General features: G+C 39.6%; 1 protein-coding gene across 1 annotated transcript; it reads left to right on the forward strand.

Moving 5' to 3' along the window:
* The first annotated feature begins 19,901 nt into the window (after positions 1-19,901).
* LOC150068919 (olfactory receptor 7E178-like) lies at positions 19,902-20,591 on the forward strand. Its single transcript, XM_090329638.1, has one exon. It carries the CDS (start codon positions 19,902-19,904, stop codon positions 20,589-20,591), a length of 690 nt encoding a protein of 229 aa, XP_090185764.1.
* Positions 20,592-22,396: the final 1,805 nt, after the last annotated feature.

Here is a 22,396-nt window from a genome sequence, read left to right on the forward strand (position 1 = left end):
TATATAAATAGAGAAAGGAGGTTGTGGTGGTGGAGGAGAACAATGGAAGCAGTGACAATGAACAAGAAGTATTTTACTCATAACCTGACTTGCATATTGTAGCCCCCTTTAGTACTTAATAATAATAATAATAATAATACTTATAATAATATAAAATAAAATTTGAATCTCCAAATATAATGTATATCTAATCACAATCCTTTTTTCCTTGTTTATCCATATTTTTCTCTTGTCATAGCTTCATTCGATTAGAGTTTTATGTGTGTGTTTCTAACTTATGACACTGTACGTATATCAATGCATGTGTTGTATTTCATAATTTCTCTTTTCAATCAGGTTCTTAGTTCTTTCTAGCATTAGATGTAGACTTTCCTTTTATTTCATCTCATTTATTTCTTCAAATAAGTAGATAGATAGGTAGATAGATAGAGAGACAAAGATAGAGCTAGAGATATATCTTAGGAGGATCTAACCATTGGGTAAAACACTAAATTTATTGAAATTCCAAAATGAATACAAGAGGAAACTTGGTATACTTGAATAACTGTTGAATACCTTGGAAATGGATAGAGGTTGCTACTTCTACTTAATTGGAATGAATAATTCTACTGTAGAAGCTTTCTGGACTAATGGAATGACCAGAAAAATTTAGGAGGTCTATCAAAGCCAATAACTCTTTCTGCTATATGTGAACCAAATACATATGTGTTTACATAAATGTATGTTCATTAATAGGCTAGATGCTGGTGGCTCCTACATGTGATCATAGTCATTTATGAGACTGAGAATTGTAGTTCAAAGGCAGCCTAAACAGGAAAGTTCACGAGGCTCTTTTTTTTTCCAGACTAGGGACTGAACTCAGAGCCTAGGCACTGAACGTTCTGAAGGCTACTGATCTACTCCTTGAGTCATATCACCACTTCCACCTTTTTCTGTGTATGTGGTAATGAGGAATCAAACCCTGGGCTCTGTGTGTGCTCGGCAAGCACTCTACAACTGGGCCACACTCCTGGCCCATGAGACTCTTATCTACAATTAATCTCATCAAAAACAGCCAGAAGTTGGGGATGTGGTTGGCTCAAGTGGTAGTGCAGTAGCCTTGAGCATCAGAAGCTCAGAGAAAGTACCCAGGACATGAGTTCAAACTTCATGACTGCTATAGGCAATGTATTAGTAAGGCCCATGAATATGTAGTAAGACAGAGCAATAAGATATAGACAGAGTAATATGACAGAAAACTGAAATTTTTCTATGGAATATATAAGAATCCATAAGAAAGTGGCATAAATATATTGACATGATTCCAAACAAATTAATTGGACAAATGCAAGAATGACTCCTGATTGATTGGGCTGGGAGTTTGGCCTAGTGGTAGAGTGCTGGCCTAGTGGTAGAGTGCTTTCTTAGCATGCACGAAGACCCTGGTTCGATTCCTTGGCACCACATACATAGAAAAAAGCTGGAAGTGGTGCTGAGGTTCAAGTGGTAGAGGTCAAGCCCAGGACTGGCACAAAAACGAAAACAAAACAACAAAAAAAGAATGACACCTGATTTTGAGCGGAGCATGGAGAAATAATTATTCCTTTTATGGCTAATTGCATCATCTTTCCATATGTAAATTCCTTCCCTCTGTGCTTTAACTGACTCCAACACAGGATCCTGCTGAAAAATAAGCTAGAGGAAAAAAAAAACAAAAGATTTGGAATGTCTCTAATTGTAGAATAGTTGCCTAAGAAGTGCGAGGCCCTGAGATCAAAGACCACTCTCAGCTGCGATCTTAATGAATTTGGATAAGACACTAGTATTCAGGAACAATACCCACAGATATCATCAATCTATTTCAATCCAAAGAGGAACTTCTCCACCTATAGAGTCTCCTCACTACAAAAAATCCCTAGGATTTCTGAGAGGAGTAAGACACAAGGTATACATGAGATACATAGGAATATTCATAGCACTCTCCACAGATCCTTAGCAAATGAGGACAAGGAATGAGAGATGGAATATAATCAATGACGTGGAAGAAAACCATTGCTATCCAGATACACATGAGTTGACAAAAGAAGTCTTTCAGACATGAGAAAATATTTTCAAAATTCAGGAGAAAAAGTTTCAGGGAATTTGTTATAAATATGACTGACTTACATTATTAAGGTGGCTCTGTGTGTGTGTGTGTGTGTGTGTGTGTGTGTGTGTGTGCATATTCACCTGTGTTTGTGTCTATTTGGTGCTTTGAAATCAATGCTGTTCCTTAGCCTTTTTTCCTCCAAGTTAGGGCTCTACCACTTGAGCCACAGCTCTACTTCTGCCTCTTTTGGTGGCTATGTGGAGATAAGAGTCTCACCGACTGGTAATTCTACCTGTGATCCTGCTTTCAGATCCTGAGAAGCTAGGATTACAGATGGGAGTGACCAGTATCTCACTTGCAAGTTTATTTGTTCACCATGTCCTCTTACACTGGGCATCTAATCTGAGATAGAATTCTCCTCATCTTCTGAATAACTGTATTATTTCTCAACAGATGAATATTTCAGAAAAAGCCCATTTAGGTGAATTCTTTCCAACAATGACAGACACAGATAGGAGAAAGGATCCAATCCCCAACTATCTCTATAAGCAGACACAAGGAATAGGCATTGGGCTTCTGTTAATTTGTATAGGTTCTTCAGTGATTACAGATTGAATTACATCATCAGAACTCACAGATAAAATATATTTCTGATTGAATCAAATAAAATATTGAAATCTTACTTGGATATTAGCTGGTGTATTCTATCTCAGATATTTAGGAAATAGAGATAGGGAAAATGGAAGTTTCAGGCCATTCATGGTAAAAACAAACATAAATAAAATGAACCCAATGTTGATTAATAAGCTGGGACTAGTTACATATGTTCCCATAATCACAGTTCAAGAGGAGAGATATACATAGGAGGTTCATGGTGTGAGGCCAGCCTGGACGAAATGTATGACCCTCCGTAAATAATAACCTGAATTCAAAAGGCTTGGAGATGTGGCTTGGATGCTTAAGCATTTACCTAACAATGATGGGGCTAAGGGTTTAAACCCCAGTCAATGCAAAAGCACAAATTTCAAGAATTGTATACACCCCAAACCATCTTAAAGTATTAAAAAGTAGATAAAGTGTTGTATATGTACATGATGTATTATACAGATAGATGCATAGTTGACAAGACTCACACACAAAACAACAAGAAATCATGTCATTATTCAGGACAATGGATAAGCCTGGAGAGCTAAATCATGCAGAAAGGAAGTGATCATGTATGTAAGAGATTAGACTTTACAGAGCTGGGAGTTTGCCCTAGTGTTAGAATGCTTACCTAGCATACACAAAGAACTGGGTTCAATTCATTGGTAACACATTTGTATATAAAAAAGCCAGAAGTCATGCTGTGGCTCAAATGGTGGAGCTCTGACCTTGAGAAAGCCCAAGGACAATGTTCAGGCCCTGAGTTCAAGGCCCTGGACTGGCAAGAAAAGATTTTGCAACAAACAAACAAGCTATATGTGGAATTAAGAGGGCTGTTTTTAAGAAGCAGTTGACCAGAGGCAGGGTTGAATACAAATGAAAGCTACTATACACATCTATGGAACTGCTACCCTAAAAACTGCTATTAGGCCTGATTGATATAGAGCATTCAAGGTTAAATAAGAACTAAATGCAAGTTTGTGAGCTGTGTGCTTACAATCACAGTGATTCAAGCAAGTCAAGAGTCTTAATGCCTGTTGAATAGAAATCAATGAAACAGACTATAGACTCTTGGCCTTTCAAATGGGTGAGAAAGGGAATGGGAGATGGTCCTTTAGGCTAGCAATGCTTGTGCTCTGAGATGGGTCACCTGCAATCTCTCCTAGCACCCAGAGGCATTCTAAGAGCAGAGAACAGAATTTGCAGTTGGTTGACTGAAGGGAGCTGTACTCCAGAGGGATTTGAAAAGATGGTGTGATGGGGACTACGAGGCTAAGGGCCAAGAAGGACTGAATCTCTACCCCTACAATAAAACTTCTGGCACTCAGCCTGGGTGTTCCTCTCCCACTGGAGAAGCTGGGATCTTGTGTGGATCTGAGATTTTGTGTTGCTCTGATGTTTTGCTCTTATCATTGATTCACATGAATCCTATCATCTGCTAAGACTGTAATTCTAGCTATTCAGAGATCTGAGAATCGAGGTTCAAAGCCAGCTGAAGCAGGAAAGTCTGTGAGACTCTTATCTCCAAATAACCACCAAAAACCTGTAAGTGGGACATCAGTGGTGGAGAATTAGCCTAGAGACAAAAGAGATATGGCACATTGCCCAGGCCCAGAGTTTAAACATAAGTGCTGGCAGACATATTCACACACACACACACACACACACACACACACACACACGCACAAATAGGTTACAATACTGTCCTGAAAAACTAATGTTATATTAATACAAGTTTGTCCTTTTTTTTTAACAGTACAACTCATTCACTTGAACTCAATTGTTCTTTCACATTATCATCCCTGAGCTTGAACTCAGGGACTGGGTGGGTATTGTCCCTGAACTTTTCCATTCAAGGCTAGTGCTCTACCACTTGAGCCACAGTTCCACTCATGGTTATTTGATGGTTAACAAGAACTAAGAAGATTTATGGACTTCTTATCTAGTCTGGCTTCAAACTGTGTTCCTCAGGCCTCAGCTTTCTGAATAGCTACAGATGCAGATATGAACCACCAGCACCTGGCCATGTAATTTTTTTGCTACAAAATTATAGGGATTGTTAACAAGAACAAACGCATATGAGAATGGTAGGAACTAATATGTATCTCTCAATCCTAACTCTCAATATCAATGGACTTAACTCTCCAATTAAATGGCATAGTCTGTCTAGTTGGATCAAAAAGCAAGAGCCATCGTTCTGGTGTCTTCAAGAGACACATCTTAGCTAATTGACAGGACCTCCAGGATATTGAAACAAAAGCCATATAATGAATGCTTGTTATCCTTAATATACTATGTTGTCTCTCATCTCCTTTGCTGTCCCTTGATTATCTCATATTGGTATAGTATCTCACTTTGTTATCTGATATATAGAATTTATTTGTATTTGGATATTTGAAATTTGATAGGGAAGGGGGGAAAACCAAGACGGGTGGGGGTGTGGGGGGGGGGAAATGGGTACCAAGACATGTGAAAGGGTATCAATGTATGTGAATTAATGCCCTTCTATTTGGCAAATATCATGTAACCCTTTTACTAATTACAATAAAAAATAAATTAAGAGGCACATCTTACCCAAAAAAACAATCATCTTTAGAAAGTGATAGGTTGGAATAAACTCTGTCAAGCTAACGGCCACCATAAACAGGCTGGAGTTGCCATCCTCATATCAGATAAAATAGACTTCAAACTAAAATTAGTAAGAAAAGAAAAAGAAGGTTACTACATACTACTAAAGGGATCTTTCCTCCAGGAAGTCATAACGATCCTAAATATTTACACACCCAATCCCGGAGCTCAAAACTTCATCAAGCAAACTTTACTTATACTGAAACCATACATAGATTGAAATAAAGTGATTGTCGGTGACTTTAACACACCACTCTCACCTATGGACAGATCAACAAGGCAAAAACTCAACAGAGAAACCTTAGAACTGAACAACTATATAGACCAACTAGATCTAACAGACATCTGCAGAATATTCCACCCAGCAACAACACAATATACGTTTTTCTCAGCAGTACATGGAACATTTTCCAAAATAGATCACATCTTAGGCCATAAAACAAACCTGGTCAGATTCAGAAACACTGAAATTATTCCCAGCACACTCTCAGACCACAAAGGCATCAAATTGGAACTGTACACACATCTATACCAACGAAAACCCTGTAACTCATGGAGACTGAACAACACATTGTTGAATCACCAATGGGTCATAGAAGAGATCAGAACAGAAATCCAACAGTTTATGAAATTTAACAGTAAGGAGTACACAAAATACCAACTCCTTTGGGACACAGCAAAGGCAGTACTCAGAGGAAAATTTATATCGCTGAGTGCCTACAACAACAAGTTGGAAAAATTGCAAACCAACAAGTTAATGTCTCACCTTAAGCTCCTGGAAAAAGAGCAACAAGCCAACCCTAATCCCAGTAGAAGAAAGCAAATAATTAAAATCAAAGCAGAATTAAATGATTTGGAATCCAAAAAAACTATAGAAGGAATCAACAAAACAAGGAGTTGGTTCTTTGAAATAATTAACAAAATTGACAAGCCCTTAGCAAATCTTACCAAAAAAAGAAGAGAGCATATCAAAATAAACAAAATCGCAGATGAAAATGGTAATATCACGACAGAAATTACCAAGATCCAGAATATCCTGAGGGAATACTTCTCAAACCTTTATGCCAACAAATTTGAGAATCTAGATGAAATGGATGAATTCTTAGCCAATATTAACATACCCACACTGAACCAAGAAGAACTAACTCAACTAAACAGGCCTATTTCAAGCTCTGAAATAGAAATGGCAATTAGAGAACTTCCACCTAAGAAAAGCCCAGGGCCAGATGGATTCACAGCTGAATTCTATAAGGTCTTCAAAGCAGAGCTCACACCAATACTCCTCAAGCTCTTCAACGAAATTGAAAATGAAGGTTCCTTACCAAACTCATTCTATGAAGCCAGTATAACCCTGATCCCCAAACCAGACAGAGATTCATCAAAGAAAGAGAACTATAGACCTATATCTTTGGTGAACATCGATTCAAAACTTCTCAACAAAATACTGGCCAACCGTCTACAACAACTCATCAAAAAAATTATACACTATGATCAAACTGGATTCATCACAGGGAGGCAAAGCTGGTTCAACATACCCAAATCAACACATCAACAGGAGCAAGGACAAAAATCACATGATTGTCTCAATAGACACGGAAAAGGCATTTGACAAGATCCAACACCCCTTTATGTTAAAAGCTCTGGAGAAACTAGGAATCCATGGAACATTCCTCAATGTAATAGAGGCTGTGTATGAGAAACCCACTGGTAGTATTACACTTAATAGTGAAAATCTACAGCCATTCCCTCTAAAATCAGGAACGAAACAAGGATGCCCACTCTCTCCACTCCGCTTTAACATAGTACTAGAATTCCTAGCCAGTGCAATAAGGCAAGATGCAAGCATAAAGGGGATCCAAGCAGGGAAAGAGGAAATAAAACTATCCCTCTTTGCAGATGACATGATTCTGTATTTAAAGAATCCTATAGACTCTACTCCCAAGCTCCTTGAGCTGATGCAAAACTTTGGAAGGGTAGCAGGCTATAAAATCAACCCTCAAAAATCAACTGCCTTCCTTTACGCCAACAGTGAGAGGAACGAGGCAATAATCAGGAAAGAAACTCCTTTCACAATAGCCTCAAAGAAAATAAAGTACCTAGGAATTAGCTTAACTAAGAATGTAAAGGACCTTTTTGATGAAAACTTTAAAACCCTAAAAAAGGAAATTAAAGCAGAACTAAGGAAATGGAAAAACCTCCCATGCCACTGGATTGGAAGAATCAACATTGTGAAAATGACAATCTTGCCAAGAGCTATCTACAAATTCAAAGCAGTACCCATCCATATCCCAATGGCATTCTTTAAAGAAATAGAAGAGGCAATTCAAAATTTCATATGGAATAATAAAAGACCCCGTATAGCAAAAACACTTCTTAGCAGAAAGAACAGCACCGGAGGCATTTCAGTTCCAAACTTTAGGCTGTATGACAGAGCTATAATTCTCAAAACAGTTTGGTACTGGCACAAGAACAGGCCTGAAGACCAATGGAATAGAACTGAGGACCCAGATATTAAACCACAGACCTATGGCCACCTAATCTTTGACAAGGGAGCCAAAAAAATAGAATGGAAGAAAGACAGCCTCTTCAACAAGTTGTGCTAGCAGAACTGGCTAAGCACCTGCAGAAAACTAAAGTTGGATCCTTCTTTGTCACCTTGTACTAGAATTAACTCCAGATGGATCAAAGACCTGGAGGTAAAAGCTGACACACTGAAACTTTACAGGAAGGAAAAGGAGATACACTAGGCCTCCTTGGCACAGGTCGAAACTTTCTTAATAAGGACCAAGAATCACAACAAATCAGACAAAGGCTGGATAAGTGGGACTGCATTAAGCTGCAGAGCTTTTGTATGGCAAAGGACATAGCTAGTAAATTAAATAGGAAGCCTACTGAGTGGGAGAAGATCTTCACCAACCAAACAACGGACAAAGGCCTCATATCTAAAATATATCAACAGCTCAAAAAAATCGAATCACTGCAAAACTAATCTCCATAGTAACAACTATCCCATTAAAAAATGGGCCAAAGACTTAAAGAGAGTCTTCTCTGAAGAAGAAACAAAAATGGCCTATAGACACATGAAGAAATGCTCAACATCTCTGGTCATAAAAGAAATGCAGGGGCCAGGAGTTTGGCCTAGTGGTAGAGTGCTTGCCTAGCATGCATGAAGACCCGGGTTCGATTCCTTCGTACCCCACATATATAGCAAAAAGCTGGAAGTGGTGCTGAGGCTCAAGTGGTAGAGTGCTAGACTTGAGAAAGGACAGTGCTCAAGCCCTGAACCCAAGCCCAGGACTGGCAAAAAAAACCAACAACATAAAAGAAATGCAAATCAAAACAACTCTAAGATTCCACCTCACTCCAGTTAGAATAGCCAGGATCAGAAAAACGAATAATAACAGATGCTGGAGTGGATGTGGCCAGAAGGGATCACTACTACACTGTTGGTGGGAGTGCAAATTCGTTCAACCACTATGGAAAGCAGTGTGGCAGTGCCTCAAAAGGCTAAACATAAAACTCCCCTATGACCCAGCAATTCCACTACTTGGCATTTACCCAACCATCCAGAAACAAGGGCATCCTAAATCCACTAGCACAATAATGTTCATTGCAGCACTATTTATCACAGCAAAAATATGGAACCAACCTAGAAGTTCCTCAGTTGATGAGTGGATCAACAAGTCGTGGTATTTGTACACAATGGAATTTTATGCTGCTTTCAGAAAGAATGACATCGCCCCATTTGTTAGGAAATGGAAAGACTTAGAAAAAATCATTAAGTGAAGTAAGCCAGACTCAAAGGAACTTAGGCTCAATGGTTTCCCTCATTCGTCATAATCAGTAGAAACCTTGGGCTCTCCTAGCAGAGATTTGCAATAGAGCAAAATCTTGATACATAAGGCCATATAGAATGAAGCTAATTGAAAGGACCTCCAGGATATTGAAACAAAAGCCATATAACGAATGATTGTTGTCCTTAATGTACTATGTTGTCTCTCATCTCCTTTGCTGTCCCTTGGTTATCTCATATTGGTATAGTATCTCACTTTGTTATCTGATATATTGAATTTATTTGTATTTGGTTATTTGAAATTTGATAGGGAAGGGGGGAAAACCAAGACGGGTGAGGGGTGTGGGGCGGGGAGGGAAATGGGTACAAAGACATATGAAAGGGTATCAATGTACGTGAATTAATGCACCTTCTATCTGGCAAATATCATGTAACCCTTTTACTAATTACAATAAAAAATGCAAAAAAATATTTCTAAACGATATTAAACTTTTTCTGTTTTTATGGTAAAAAAAATAATAAGCCTGAGTAAATGGAATTGCATCAAACTGAAGATTTTCTTCATGGTAAAGGACATTACTAGGAAGATAAAAAGAAAGCCCATAGAACGGAGAAGGTCTTTACTAGCTATAAATTAAACACTACACTCAGAGCTGAAAAAAAATTTAAAAATTGAAAAAGCAAACCGTTAAAAAGACAACTCAATTACTAAATGGGATGAAGACACAAAAGTACATGGAGAAGAAGAAGAAGAAAAAGAAGAAGAGGAAGAAGGAGAAGGAGAAGGAGAAGAAGCAGAAGAAGCAGAAGCAGAAGCAGAAGCAGAAGCAGAAGCAGAAGCAGAAGAAGAAGAAGAAGAAGAAGAAGAAGAAGAAGAAGAAGAAGAAGAAGAAGAAGAAGGTGGGGGAGGAGGAGGAGAAAGAGGAGGAGAGGGGAAAGGGGAAGCGGAAGGAGAGGGGAGGGGGAGGGGAGAAAAAGGAGGAGGAAGGAGAGGAGGAGGAAGAATGGCCAATAAACAAGTGAAGAGATGTTCAACATAACTCATTTGTAATAATTGGCATGTGCCTGTAGATCCAGACGCAAGCACTGTGGACGGTAAATGACCAAAATTAGAATTGGACGTGATAAATTAAACAGCACTCTAAACATTTACACTAAAGGAAGATATTACTAGGAGAGGATCACAAAGGCTCAGTAACTACATGTGCATGATTACATAAAATGTTGTTTAGCAAATAACCTCCAAGAAATGGAATCAAGAGGTTTTTAATTTTACTTTTTGTTTTTATTTTGTTTTCACATTTTGTTGCTGCTTTTGATTTCTGTATTTTTTGTTTTGTAAGTTTATCTGTTTGGAGGAGGGTAAGGGGAAGCACTGAAATGGTGGGGTCAAGGGAAAACAAATTTAGCAGTGATACTCACAAGACAATGTGTTGAAAATTAACTATACAACTTGTGGCAAGGGGAATCAGAAGGAAAAAGACTGGGAGAAAAAAATGGAAGATTTGATACTGTTCAAAAAGGAATACATTCATCACCCAATCTATGTAACCGTAACTCCTGTGTACATCAATTTTCAAGTAAAATAACAATAAATAAGATGCACTCAAGGAAAATAGAAAATATCAGAGAATGGGGAAATGTTTGCAAAATTGGTCTGAAAAGCTTCCATCTTACATAATACAGCACAGGTTTGAACAATTCATTAATGGAGGCACAATCTACATGATTTCTAAATGCACCTAGATGGGGAAGACATTTCTTCAACAGAAGATTTATCAGCTGCCAAGAAGAATTTCAAATGCTTCTCAATAAATTACAGGGCAATGCAAGAGACAAATGGGGCAAGCACAACTGCTCAAGTTTATCATCACAATTACTCAAGAGGCAAAGATTGAGAGGATCCCTGAAGCTACCCTGGACAAATGCAAAGAAACCTGAAAGCAAACTCATCTCAACTAGACAGACTGGATATGGAGGCACACACTTGTCAGCACAGCTATGGGAGAAACATAAGAAAGAGGATCACTGTTCTGCAAGGGCCCTTGATATTACCTCAGATCTTATCTCAAAAGCAGCTGTTGCAAAAGGGTTGGAGACATTATTCACATGATAGTGCCTATTCCTAGTGACGGTGAAATGCTGAGTTCAAATCCAAGTAGCACTACAAGATTTTTATTTTTTTATTTTTTTATATTTTTATTGTAATTAATAAAAGGGTTATACAATATTTTCCAGATAGAAGGTGCATTAATTCACATACATTGATACCCTTTCTTTGTACCCATTATCCTCGCTCCCGCCGTCCTTCCCCTTCTTGGTTTTCCCCCATTCCCTATCAAATAAGTTTGGCCTAGTGGTAGAGTGCTTGCCTAGTATGCATGAAGACCCGGGTTCATTCTTGGTACCACATACATAGATAAAATCTGGAAGTGGTGCTGAGTCTCAAGTGGTAGAGTGCTAGCCTTTAGAAAGTCCAAGGACAGTGCTCACGCCCTGAACCCAAGCCCAAGACTGGCAAAAAAAAAGAGTCTCTGTCACTACAAGATATTTAAAAAAAGAAAATCAGGATGGCCTCTGGTGTCTTGGGCCTGCAATTCCAGCTACTCCCGATTCTGAGAACTCAGGTTCACCGGGTGAAGCCATCTTAGCTGGAAACTCTGTTCAAGCCATAGATCTGGCACATGCACACACACACACACACACACACACACACACACACACACACACACACACACACACAAATACATTGGAAATGTTAAAAAAATGGACATGTTGTTAGGAATGAAAAAGAATCAATACATTGAGATCCACGTTTGCCTTGGGGACACGATGGATTAAGTAGTTGTAAACCCCACGTTTCTCTCCATGTCAAGAGGCCATTCTGCAGAGGAGTCTCCCCAGGGCTCCTTTCACATCCGGGTTCCTCAGGCAGTGGATGAAGGGGTTCAGCATGGGAGTGACCACTGTGTACGTCACTGAGGCCACCATGCTTCCATAGGAGGACGAATTGTTCAGGGCAGAACTGAGATACACCCAACAGGCCATCCCATAGAACAAGCAGACCATGCAGAGGTGAGAGCCACAGCTGGAAAAACCTCTGTGCTTACCCACAGAGGAAGACATTCTCCATAAGGAGGAGATGATCTTAGAGTAAGAGAAGACTATGCTAGAGAGAGGAAACATACCTGGCAGGATAATCATCGCATACATAAATACGCTATTGACAAGGGTATCAGAGCTGGCCATCTTGAGAACCTGGGCCAGTTCACAGAAGAAGTGGGGGATTTTGGTGACTGTGGGAAATTCAGTTGCTTCATTAACAAAACCTGTATCAGAGAAACCCAGATTATGATGATCCAAGATAGCAGAAGCAAGAGGTCAAGAGAGAGGGGCTCATGATGAGTGGGTAATTCAGGGGGTGACAGATGGCCACAAAGTGGTCATAGGCCATCACAGTCAGTAGAAAATTATCCAATCCAATAAACATATTTAAAAAAATATATCTGTGTCAGGCACTTTGGATAGGAGATGTCTTTATTCTGTACTTGCAGGACTACCAGCATCTTGTAGAGGTAAAACAGATGTCCAGGAAGGAGAGGTTGGAGAGGAAGAAGTACATGGGGGTGTGGAGGTGGGGATCAGAGGTGACAGCGAGGATGATGAGCAGATTTCCAAGCACAGTGATCAGTTACATGGACAGAAAGAGCCCAAAGAGCATGGGCTGGAGTTCAGGATCATCTGAGAGGCCCAGGAGGAGAAATTGTGGTAATGAGGTGTGATTTTCTCTTTCCATATCACTGGAATTCTCCTTCGGAGACAAGAAAAGGCTTCAAGTCTTCCACCCAGAATTCAAGCCCTTATTTCACATTCTCAGCCTTGTGTTAATATCTCTGTGTGTTGGAGAGAGAGAGAGAGAGAGAGAGTGTGTGTGTGTGTGTGTGTGTGTGTGTGTGTGTGTGTGTGTGTGCCTATCTATCTGTCTGTCTGTCTCTCCATCTGTCTGTGTGCAGGTGTCTTAAAATGTGTGTCTATGTGGGCATCTATATTTGTGTGTGTGTGTATGTGTGCGTGTGTGTGAGTGTGTGTGTGTGAGTGTGTCTGTGTGGTGTGTGAATGCACATACAAGTTCAAGGTCTTAAATCTGGGCCTTAATTCTCTTGCTGTGCTTGTCTAACAAAGACTAGCATCCTACCACTTGAGCACCAACTGCATCCTCCCTTATCAAATATTAGGTGCCTATTTGAATGTGGGTTCATATCTGAGAAGGAGGAGGAGGAGGAGGAGCAGGAGGAGGAGGAGGAGGAGGAGGAGGAGGAGGAGGAGGAGGAGGAGAAGAAGAAGAAGAAGAAGAAGAAGAAGAAGAAGAAGAAGAAGAGGAAGAAGAGGAGGAGCAGGAGGAGGAGGAGCAGCAGGAGGAGGAGGAGAAGAAGAAGAGCAAAACTTTCTTAAAAATTGCCTAAAACAAAATATTAAAGAAATTTTGGACAAATGAGAGTCCATTAATCTGCTGAGCTTCTGTATGCTAGAAATACTAGACATAGCTATAAAGTTAAATAGAAAGCCCACAGAGTGGAACATCTTTACCAATCATACAACAGAGAAACACCTCATATCTAAAATATATCAGCTGCTCAAAAAATAAATCTCTCCAAAACAAATCTTCAAAGAAACAACCATCCCAGTAAAAGATGGGCCAAAGACTTAAATAGACACTTCTCTGAAGAGGAAATAAGAACGACCTACAGACATATGAAGAAATGATGGACATATCTGTCCACAAAAGAAATGCAAATCAAAACAACTTTGAGATTCCACCTTACTCCATTTAGAATGGCCATGTTCAATGCATCTAATAACAACAGATGCTGGTGGGGATGTGGCCAGGAGGGATCCCTACTACACTGTTGGTGGGAGTCTACAGTCGTTCAGTCACTCTGGAAAGCAGTATGGCGATTCCTCAAAAGAATAAACATAGAGCTCCCCTATGACACAGCATCCCACTTCTTGGCATTTACCCAAATGTCCAGAAACAAAGACATACTAAAGCCATTAGCACAATGATGTTCACTGTAGCATTATTCACCACAACTAAAACATGGAACCAATCCAGATGAATGGATCAAGAAGATGTGGAACTTGTGCACAATGGAATTCTATGCTTCCATCAGAAAGAATGACATTGCCCCATTCATAAGGACACAGAAAGACTTGGAAAAAATCCTATTAAGTGAAGTAAGCCAGACCCAAAGGAACATAGTTTCCATGGCTTCCCTCATTTGTAATAATTAGTACACATCTAGGATTCTTCTAGCAGAGAGTCACAATAGCTCAAAAGCTATGTACATATGGTCATGCAGGATGAGACTAAATGAAATGAACTCTAGGTTATGGAAACAAGAGGTTTATCTTTGTGATTGTTCTTTATTACTATGTGAATTTATTTCTTTTCTCTTTTTCTTCACTTATGGTTAATCTCATATTGTTACTGTATCTGACTTTGGTACCTGGTATATTATATATATATGCTTATTTGTTTATTTGAAATGGTGAAGGGAAGAGGGAAAACAAGCTGTTTGTGAGGGGGGAAAGGGGAGGGAAAGGAGGACAAAACATGAGAAAGGTATCCAGGTTTGAGAAGTAATGGACGCATTACCTGATGAATGTAGCTGTAACTCCTTTACACATTATCCTAACAATAAAATGCAACAAATAATGAGAAGAAGAAGAGGAAGAGGAAGAAGAAAAAGAAGACAAGGAGGACGAAGAGGACGAGGAAGAAGAAGAAGAAGAAGAAGAAGAAGAAGAAGAAGAAGAAGAAGAAGAAGAAGAAGAAGAAGAAGAAGAAGAAGAAGAGAAGGAGGAGGGGGAGGAGGAGGAGGGGGAGGGGGAGGAGGAGGAGGGGGAGGGGGAGGAGGAGGAGGAGGAAGAAGGAAGAAGAAGGAGGAGAAGAGTAGTTGCAGGGAATTCAGTCAGTTCTGTGGTGGAAACAGATAAGCTTATATATATTCTCCTAAATGGACATGCACTGAATCACGCCCACCACCAGGCCACTCCTTGCCACACTGCTGGACTGTTCCCTTTGCCTGGTCACTGGGCTACTCCATCTACTTGCCATTCCAGTGAATGGCTCCCCTTACCAGTTGGCTCCCATGGCTCTCAAGTGCTGGACGCTTGCACATTCACTGTAGATTGACCACTGGAACGCTGAAAGTTCTCTAGGTCTGAGTGTCCTGATACTTCTCGACTAGCCTCTGCCTCTCTTTGCTCTGGATCTGGTGTGGGAGTATCCAGCATCAGGATGCTGCAGTCTGCTGGTGGGTTTTAGAGTTCAAGGCAGAAAACAGGACACTATCTCACATAACTGGCATGAGAATGGGGGGGGGGATGTGGGAGAGATTTTTTTTGTCATTTTCTGTCCTTATGTGTAGAAATTATGAGTTTATTCAGTTCCTATGACTCTCAGCTTGGTTGTGTTCTTTGTTTTTCAGCTTGTTTTTATATCTATGGTTGTCAATCTTTCAGAGAGAAGTGTTGTTACAAACTGAAATCTCCTGTTAGGGTTCAGAAAACTAAAGTAATTCCTTGTTGTTTGACCACCTTCTTACATCTTCCTCTCTTTCTTGATTTTCACAATTAAATGTAATGCTGACAGTAACATTGTCATAGCAGCCTGTATTATAGTGAGGAATGTTCCGTGGATTTTTAGTTTCTCCAGAGCATTTTTCATAAAGGGATGTTGAAATTTGTCAAATGTATTTTCTGCACTTATTGAGTTGATCGTGTGGTTCCTGTCCTTGCATCTGTTCCTGCATTTTTTTCTTTTACTATATCTGACAGTACCTACAAGAATCTTCTTAAAGTCCCACAAGAAACTGGAAGTTCCCTGCTATTTAATTATTATGTACATGATGTTCCTGCCAGCATTTTCTGATGGTGCCTGTGGCATTTTTATGGGTCTGTACTGTTTGGATCCTCATATCTGTTGAGATTTTGCCATAATTTTCATGCCTATCTTGTCATTCAGGTTTATCTACACCACATCAAATTTCAAGGGCATCCCAATTATTGTGCCTGAATACAGTCTCACATACTTTTAGCTCTTTGTTGGTTAAGGGGACATAGGAATATCATGGGCTTTTCTTCCTGAGGTTGCTTCAAAACTATGGTCCTCAAATTTCAGCTTCCTGAGTTAGCAATGATTAGAGGCATGAGTCACACGTGGCAGGCTGCCCATCATATTTCAATGACAAAAACAAACATTTGACTTTGGCCATCATTTAAATGAGGAAAAATACACCCTACTCATCTCCAGTAAATGCAAATCCCAGTCTGACCTTAGCTACCAAAAAGTTCCTATTAAATACAAATATTAAAGAAAATAGAAATGCCGCAGGATATTTGCTCTAGAATTCCTAATTTCCCCTCAAATTACCTGATAGGAATAATAGTTGCACTGTCAAAATCTAAGTCACACATAATTTGTGTTAATATTGTTGAGATATTTAATACATAATAAATGTTAGGTGTTGCCAAAAGCTCACTGGCACACAGATTTCTCCTGAGAATCGCAAGGGCCTGATTATTTTCAAAGACAATTTCTTCTTTCATCATCTGTTACAATCATCATGTCCTCAGAGACTGGAAATAACAGGAGCAATTTAGTGAATGCAGATCTTTGTGCATTGAGATCTCAAGGTGCTAGATTTATAAACCATCAGTCCTGTTTCTCTATCTACCTACTCAGGCTATTGCTCCTATCTGGGGAGTCGGCAGTCCTGTGATCTCCGTTCAGTCACTCTGTGGTTCTAGGGGTCCACACATGACTCCTCCTGCCTAGCGGTTGTGCTGACCAAACCTCAACCTTGCTGACACACCAAGGATGGGAAAGGGAGAGGATGGAAACGCACTGTTCACATTCCAACAGAAGCCCAGGGCATCTCAGTGAGTTACAGGGCTAGGAGGGAGGAGGACAACAGGTGTATTTCCTCATAACCTCTTCAGTCATGGCAGGTGGGTGAGCCAGAAGCAAAGGATCCAGAATGCAAAGTTGAGTTCAGAAGCCCAGGAAATTTAAAGTCTTTAGATTATGAAGGTAGAATTCCTCTCCTAGGTAATTTTTCTTTCCTTGTTTATGACAATCTAATACTTGGGGAATATTATGGCTCCCACAAAACAAAGCTTTAAGAATGGTTAGTTCAGGTGGCTCATGCTTTTATTCCTACCTAGTCAAGAAGCTGAGATCTGAAGTTCACAGTTCAAAGCTAGCCTGGGTAGGAAAGTATGTGAGACTGTTATCTGCAATTAATCACCAAAAACCTGAAAGTGAAGCTGTGACTCAAGATTTTAGAGGGTCAGCCTTCAGTGAGAAAAAATTTCAGAGACCTTGTCTAGGCTTTGAGTTCAAGTTCAAGAACTAAAAAAAATTAAAATACAATGAAACAAAAATTTAAAAAAAAAACAATAGAACACATAGTATTTAATATTTTAAATGTAATCACATCTAAGGTGACATTATACCTATTTTACTAATGACCAAATTGTCAAGATAGCTTTAATATTCTTTCAAAAAATTTTCCCTACTTATGTTTCTCTTGCTAGGAGAGATGAAAGGCTGAGTTTTCATCAAGAGTCCGAATTTGGGGGATATTCCATCCATTTTATGAGAAAGGATTAAATTAAAAGAACTTTTATTGGGCATCAGGCTTTACATCAGGGCCTGGGTGCTACTCCTGAGAATCTTTGTACCCAAGGAGAGCACTTTACCACTTTGAGCTACAACTCCACTTCTGGTTTTTGAATGGTTGATTGGAGATAAAAGTCTCACAGGGACTTTTCTGCCCAGGCTGACTTAGAGCCACCATCCTATGATCCTCAGATCCCAACAGGTTAGAAAGCATTGAACTAATAATATAAGTTGGCAGAGTTGCAGCTTCAAGCTCTGCTGTGGTTCTGGACATCGTTTTCTTATGACACCTAATGGAAGAATGTCATTGATAAGGAAAACATTTCCAGATAGATAGTAGCAAATTCGTGTTTGGCAAACACAGCGTGATATATTTCTTTGAGATAGTGAAGCCATGATAAAATAATTCTGTACTTGCTGATTGCCCATGGCTCCCATCTGTAATCTTAAACTCTTGTGGGTTGGGGTCATAGTTTGAAGACAGCCCATCCAAGGGAAGTCAAGAAGACTCTTATTTCCCATTTGCCACCCAAGTAATAGAGTTCCAGCCCTAAGAACTGAGAAAGAACTGAGGGACTGTCTCCATCTCCAAGCTCTAGGTTCAAGTTCCTGGTACATGAGCAAGGAAACACACGCACACACACACACACACACACACACACACACACACACACACACACACAGAGGGGGGCATTGTTATTAGGGTTGGTGTTGTCTTGTGGTTTTGGTTCATTTAACAGAAACTCTTTATCCAAAGGAGATGTATAATAGACAAACAGCTATATTTTGAGTTATGTTAAAACAAAACAAAAAAGACTAAAAAGAATGTCAGACCTCCAAACCCACAACATTTGAGTAGGGTCCTTTATCTCCATAAAAACAGCTATATAAATACTGGATAAAGTAAAGCATCAGCCAAGGTAAGTGTCATAAAATATGCTACTGAATTCTGAATATTTCATTGTGATTAAAGGTCCAAAACTTGGCCTTCTACCACTAGCACAAGACCCATTGAAAGATGATTGATTTTCCTCCTATATATGTATCTATTTTTTATTCCCTGGACACTATCTCGGAACTTTTTCACTAAGGCTATCACAATGTCACGTAAGAGACAGCTCCACTTCCATCATTGTTCTTTAATTGGAAATAAGCTCAGAAACTTTATTGCTCAATTTCAATTTGAACTGAAATTATTAACTCTTACAACTTTAGATCTTCAAATTATACATATAAGCCACCTGAACCAGGCAGGATTTATATTCTTACCATTAGCAGGAATATTGAACATAAATAAAATAACTTACATTTGAAAAATTCATAGTGTCCTTGTAGTTAGATTACATTTCCCTTAGGTAGAGAAGGATATTCCTTTTTCCTATTTTTTACTTCCAAAAAAAACTGAGATCAGGAAGTATGATCTCAAAAAAAGATCTTGAGTCTTCAAAGTTTTTGGAACCACCGAACACAGATTGGGTTTGTACAGAACAAGTGCCTTTCATAGACTCCAATGAGTTTTATTAAAGAGTTCAGCTGAGGAACATTCCTGAACTTATATGAATGTGCAGTCCACAAGGACACTTATTCCCCTTGATTTGCGTTTTTTTCATTTTATTTTTTCTTATCGAGGTAATGCATAGAAAGGTTACAGTTACATTCACCAGATAGTAGGTGCATTACTTCTCAATCATTGATACCCTTTGTTATGTTTTTCTGCCCATTTTCCTCCCCATTACCTCCCAATCATCTTGTTTTCCCACCTTTCTTTATTTAAATTAAAGATAAAATTTTTATATCCAATGACTAAGCATTCTCTCACCTTCACCACATGTCCCATCCATAGCGAGGCAGACAACCTCACCTGTGTCTGGGAATTTCTCCTCCTCGGACTCTCACAGGATCCTGAACTCCAGTCCTTATTACTGGTGTTATTCTTGACACTTTACCTGGTCACCATGCTGGGAAACTTGCTCATCATCCTGGCCGTGGGTTCTGACCCTCACCTCCACACCCCCATGTACTTCTTCCTCTCCATCTTCTCCTTGGCTGACATTGGTTTCAGCAACAGTATAGTTCCCCAGATGCTGACCAACCTCCAAACACACAGCAAATCTATCAGCTATGCTGGCTGCCTGACTCAGGTGTTCTTCTCTTACCTATTTGGATGTCTGGAGTGTCTGCTTCTTGGTGTGATGGCCTATGACCGCCTGGTGGCCATCTGTCACCCACTGCACTACCAAGTCATCATGCACCCTCGTCTCTGTGGAGGGTTGGTTCTGGTGACATTGTTCTTCAGCCTCCTGCATGGCCAGATGCACTGCTCCATGGTGTCCCATCTGACCTTCTGCACGGAGGTGAAGATCCCCCATTTCTTCTGTGAGGCTTCTCAACTTCTCACTCTTGCCTGTTCTGACATCTCCAGTAACTCCATACTGATCTACGTGGTGAGTGTTGTGTTTGGGGGTGTCCCAGTCTCAGGGATCTTTTATTCTTACACACGCATCGTTTCCTCCATTATGAAAATCCCCTCAAGAGCGGGGAAGTACAAAGCTTTCTCCACCTGTGGATCTCACCTATCAGTGGTTGGCTTGTTTTTCGGCACCACCACCGGCGTCTACCTTGCTTCAGCCATCTCTCAGTCCCCCAGAATGGTGGCTGTGGTGGCAGTGATGTACACTGTGGTCACACCTCTGCTGAACCCCTTCATCTACAGTCTGAGGAATAGGGACATCAAGAGAACTCTCCTGAGGATTCTCAGGAGATTGGCATGATCACTGTGCCTCTGCTCTCTCCTAAGCAAAATCAAGAATAGGCAGAAAGAAATTCTCTGAGTAGAGGAGCTGGAAGCATGGCCTAGTGGTAGAGTGCTTACCTAACATGCACAAAGCACTGGGTTTGATTCCTCAGAACCACATACACAGAAAAAGCTGGAAGTGGTGCTGTGACTGAAGGGATGCAGTGCTAACCTTGAGAAAGCCCACGGACAGTGCCCAGGCCCTGAAATTGAATATATAAATTAAGAATTGTGGGATGGTGGTGGAGGAGAACAACAAAAGAAGTGAAAATGACCAAGAAACATTATATTCATAATCTGACTTACAAATTGTAGCCTTTTTTAATACTTAATAATAATATTTATAATAATATAAGTATCAAATCTTGAATCTCTGGATGCAATGTGTATCTAACCACAATTCTTTTTCTTTGTGTTTACCCATTCTTTTCTCTTGTCATAGCTCCATTCGATTAGTTTTTATGTGTGTGTGATTCTGTCTTATGACACTATACTTATATCAATGTGTGTGTTATATTTCATAATTTCTCTTTTCATTCAGGTTCTTAGTTCTTACTTTCTAGCATTGGATATAGCCATTCCTTTTATTTCATCTCATTTATTTCTTGTAATAAGTCGATAGATAGGTAGATAGATAGAGACAAAGATAGAGATAGAGATATATCTTAGGAGGTTCTAACCATTGGGTAAAACACTAAATTTATTGAAATTCCAAAATGAATACAAGAGGAAACTTGGTATACTTGAATAACTGTTGAATACCTTGGAAATGGCTAGAGGTTGCTACTTCTGCTTAATTGGAATGAATAATTCTACTGTAGAAGCTTTCTGGACTAATGGAATGACCAGAAAAATTTGGGAGGTCTATCAGAGCCAATAATTCTTTCTGCTATATGTGAACCAAATACATATGTGTTTACATAAATGTATGTTCATTAATAGGCTAGATGCTGGTGGCTCCTACATGTGATCATAGTCATTTATGAGACTGAGAATTGTGGTTCAAATGCAGCCCAAACAGGAAAGTTCATGAGGCTCTTTTACTTTCCAGACTGGGTATTAAACTCAGGGACTAGGCACTGAACTTTCTGAAGGCTAGTGATCTACTCCTTGAGTCATATCACCACTTCCAGCTTTTTCTGTGTATGTGGTACTGAGGAATCAAATCCTGGGCTCTGTGCATGCTGGGCAAGCACTCTACCACTAGGCCACATTCCTAGCCCATGAGACTCTTATCTACAATTAATCTCACCAAAAACAACCAGAAGTTGGGGATGTGGCTGGCCCAAGTGGTGGAGCACTAGTCTTGAGTATAAGAAGCTCAGAGAAAGTACCCTGGACCTGAGTTCAAACTTCAAGACTGCTATAGAAAGTGTATTAGCAAGGCCCATGAATCATAAGTAAGACAGAACAATAAGATATACAAATACTAATATGACAGAAAACTGAAAATTTTTCATGGAATAGATAAGAATCAATAAGAAAGTGCCATAAATATGCTGACATGATTCCAAACAAACTAATTGGACAAAATAATTCAAGAATGACACCTGATTTTGAGTGGAGCATACAGAAATAATTATCCTTTATGGCTAATTGCATCATCTTTCCATATGTAAGTTCCTTCTCTCTGTGCTTTAACTGACTACAACACAGGATCCTGCTGAAAAATAAGCTAGAGGGGGAAAAAACCAAAATATTTGGAATATCTCTAATTGTAGAATAGTTTCCTAAGAAGTGTGAGGCCCTGAGATCAAACACCACTGTCAACTGCGATCTTAA

Source organism: Megascapheus bottae, chromosome 1, assembly GCF_031878675.1.
Source record: "Megascapheus bottae isolate mThoBot1 chromosome 1, mThoBot2.hap1, whole genome shotgun sequence".
NCBI classification, from domain to species: domain Eukaryota; kingdom Metazoa; phylum Chordata; class Mammalia; order Rodentia; family Geomyidae; genus Megascapheus; species Megascapheus bottae.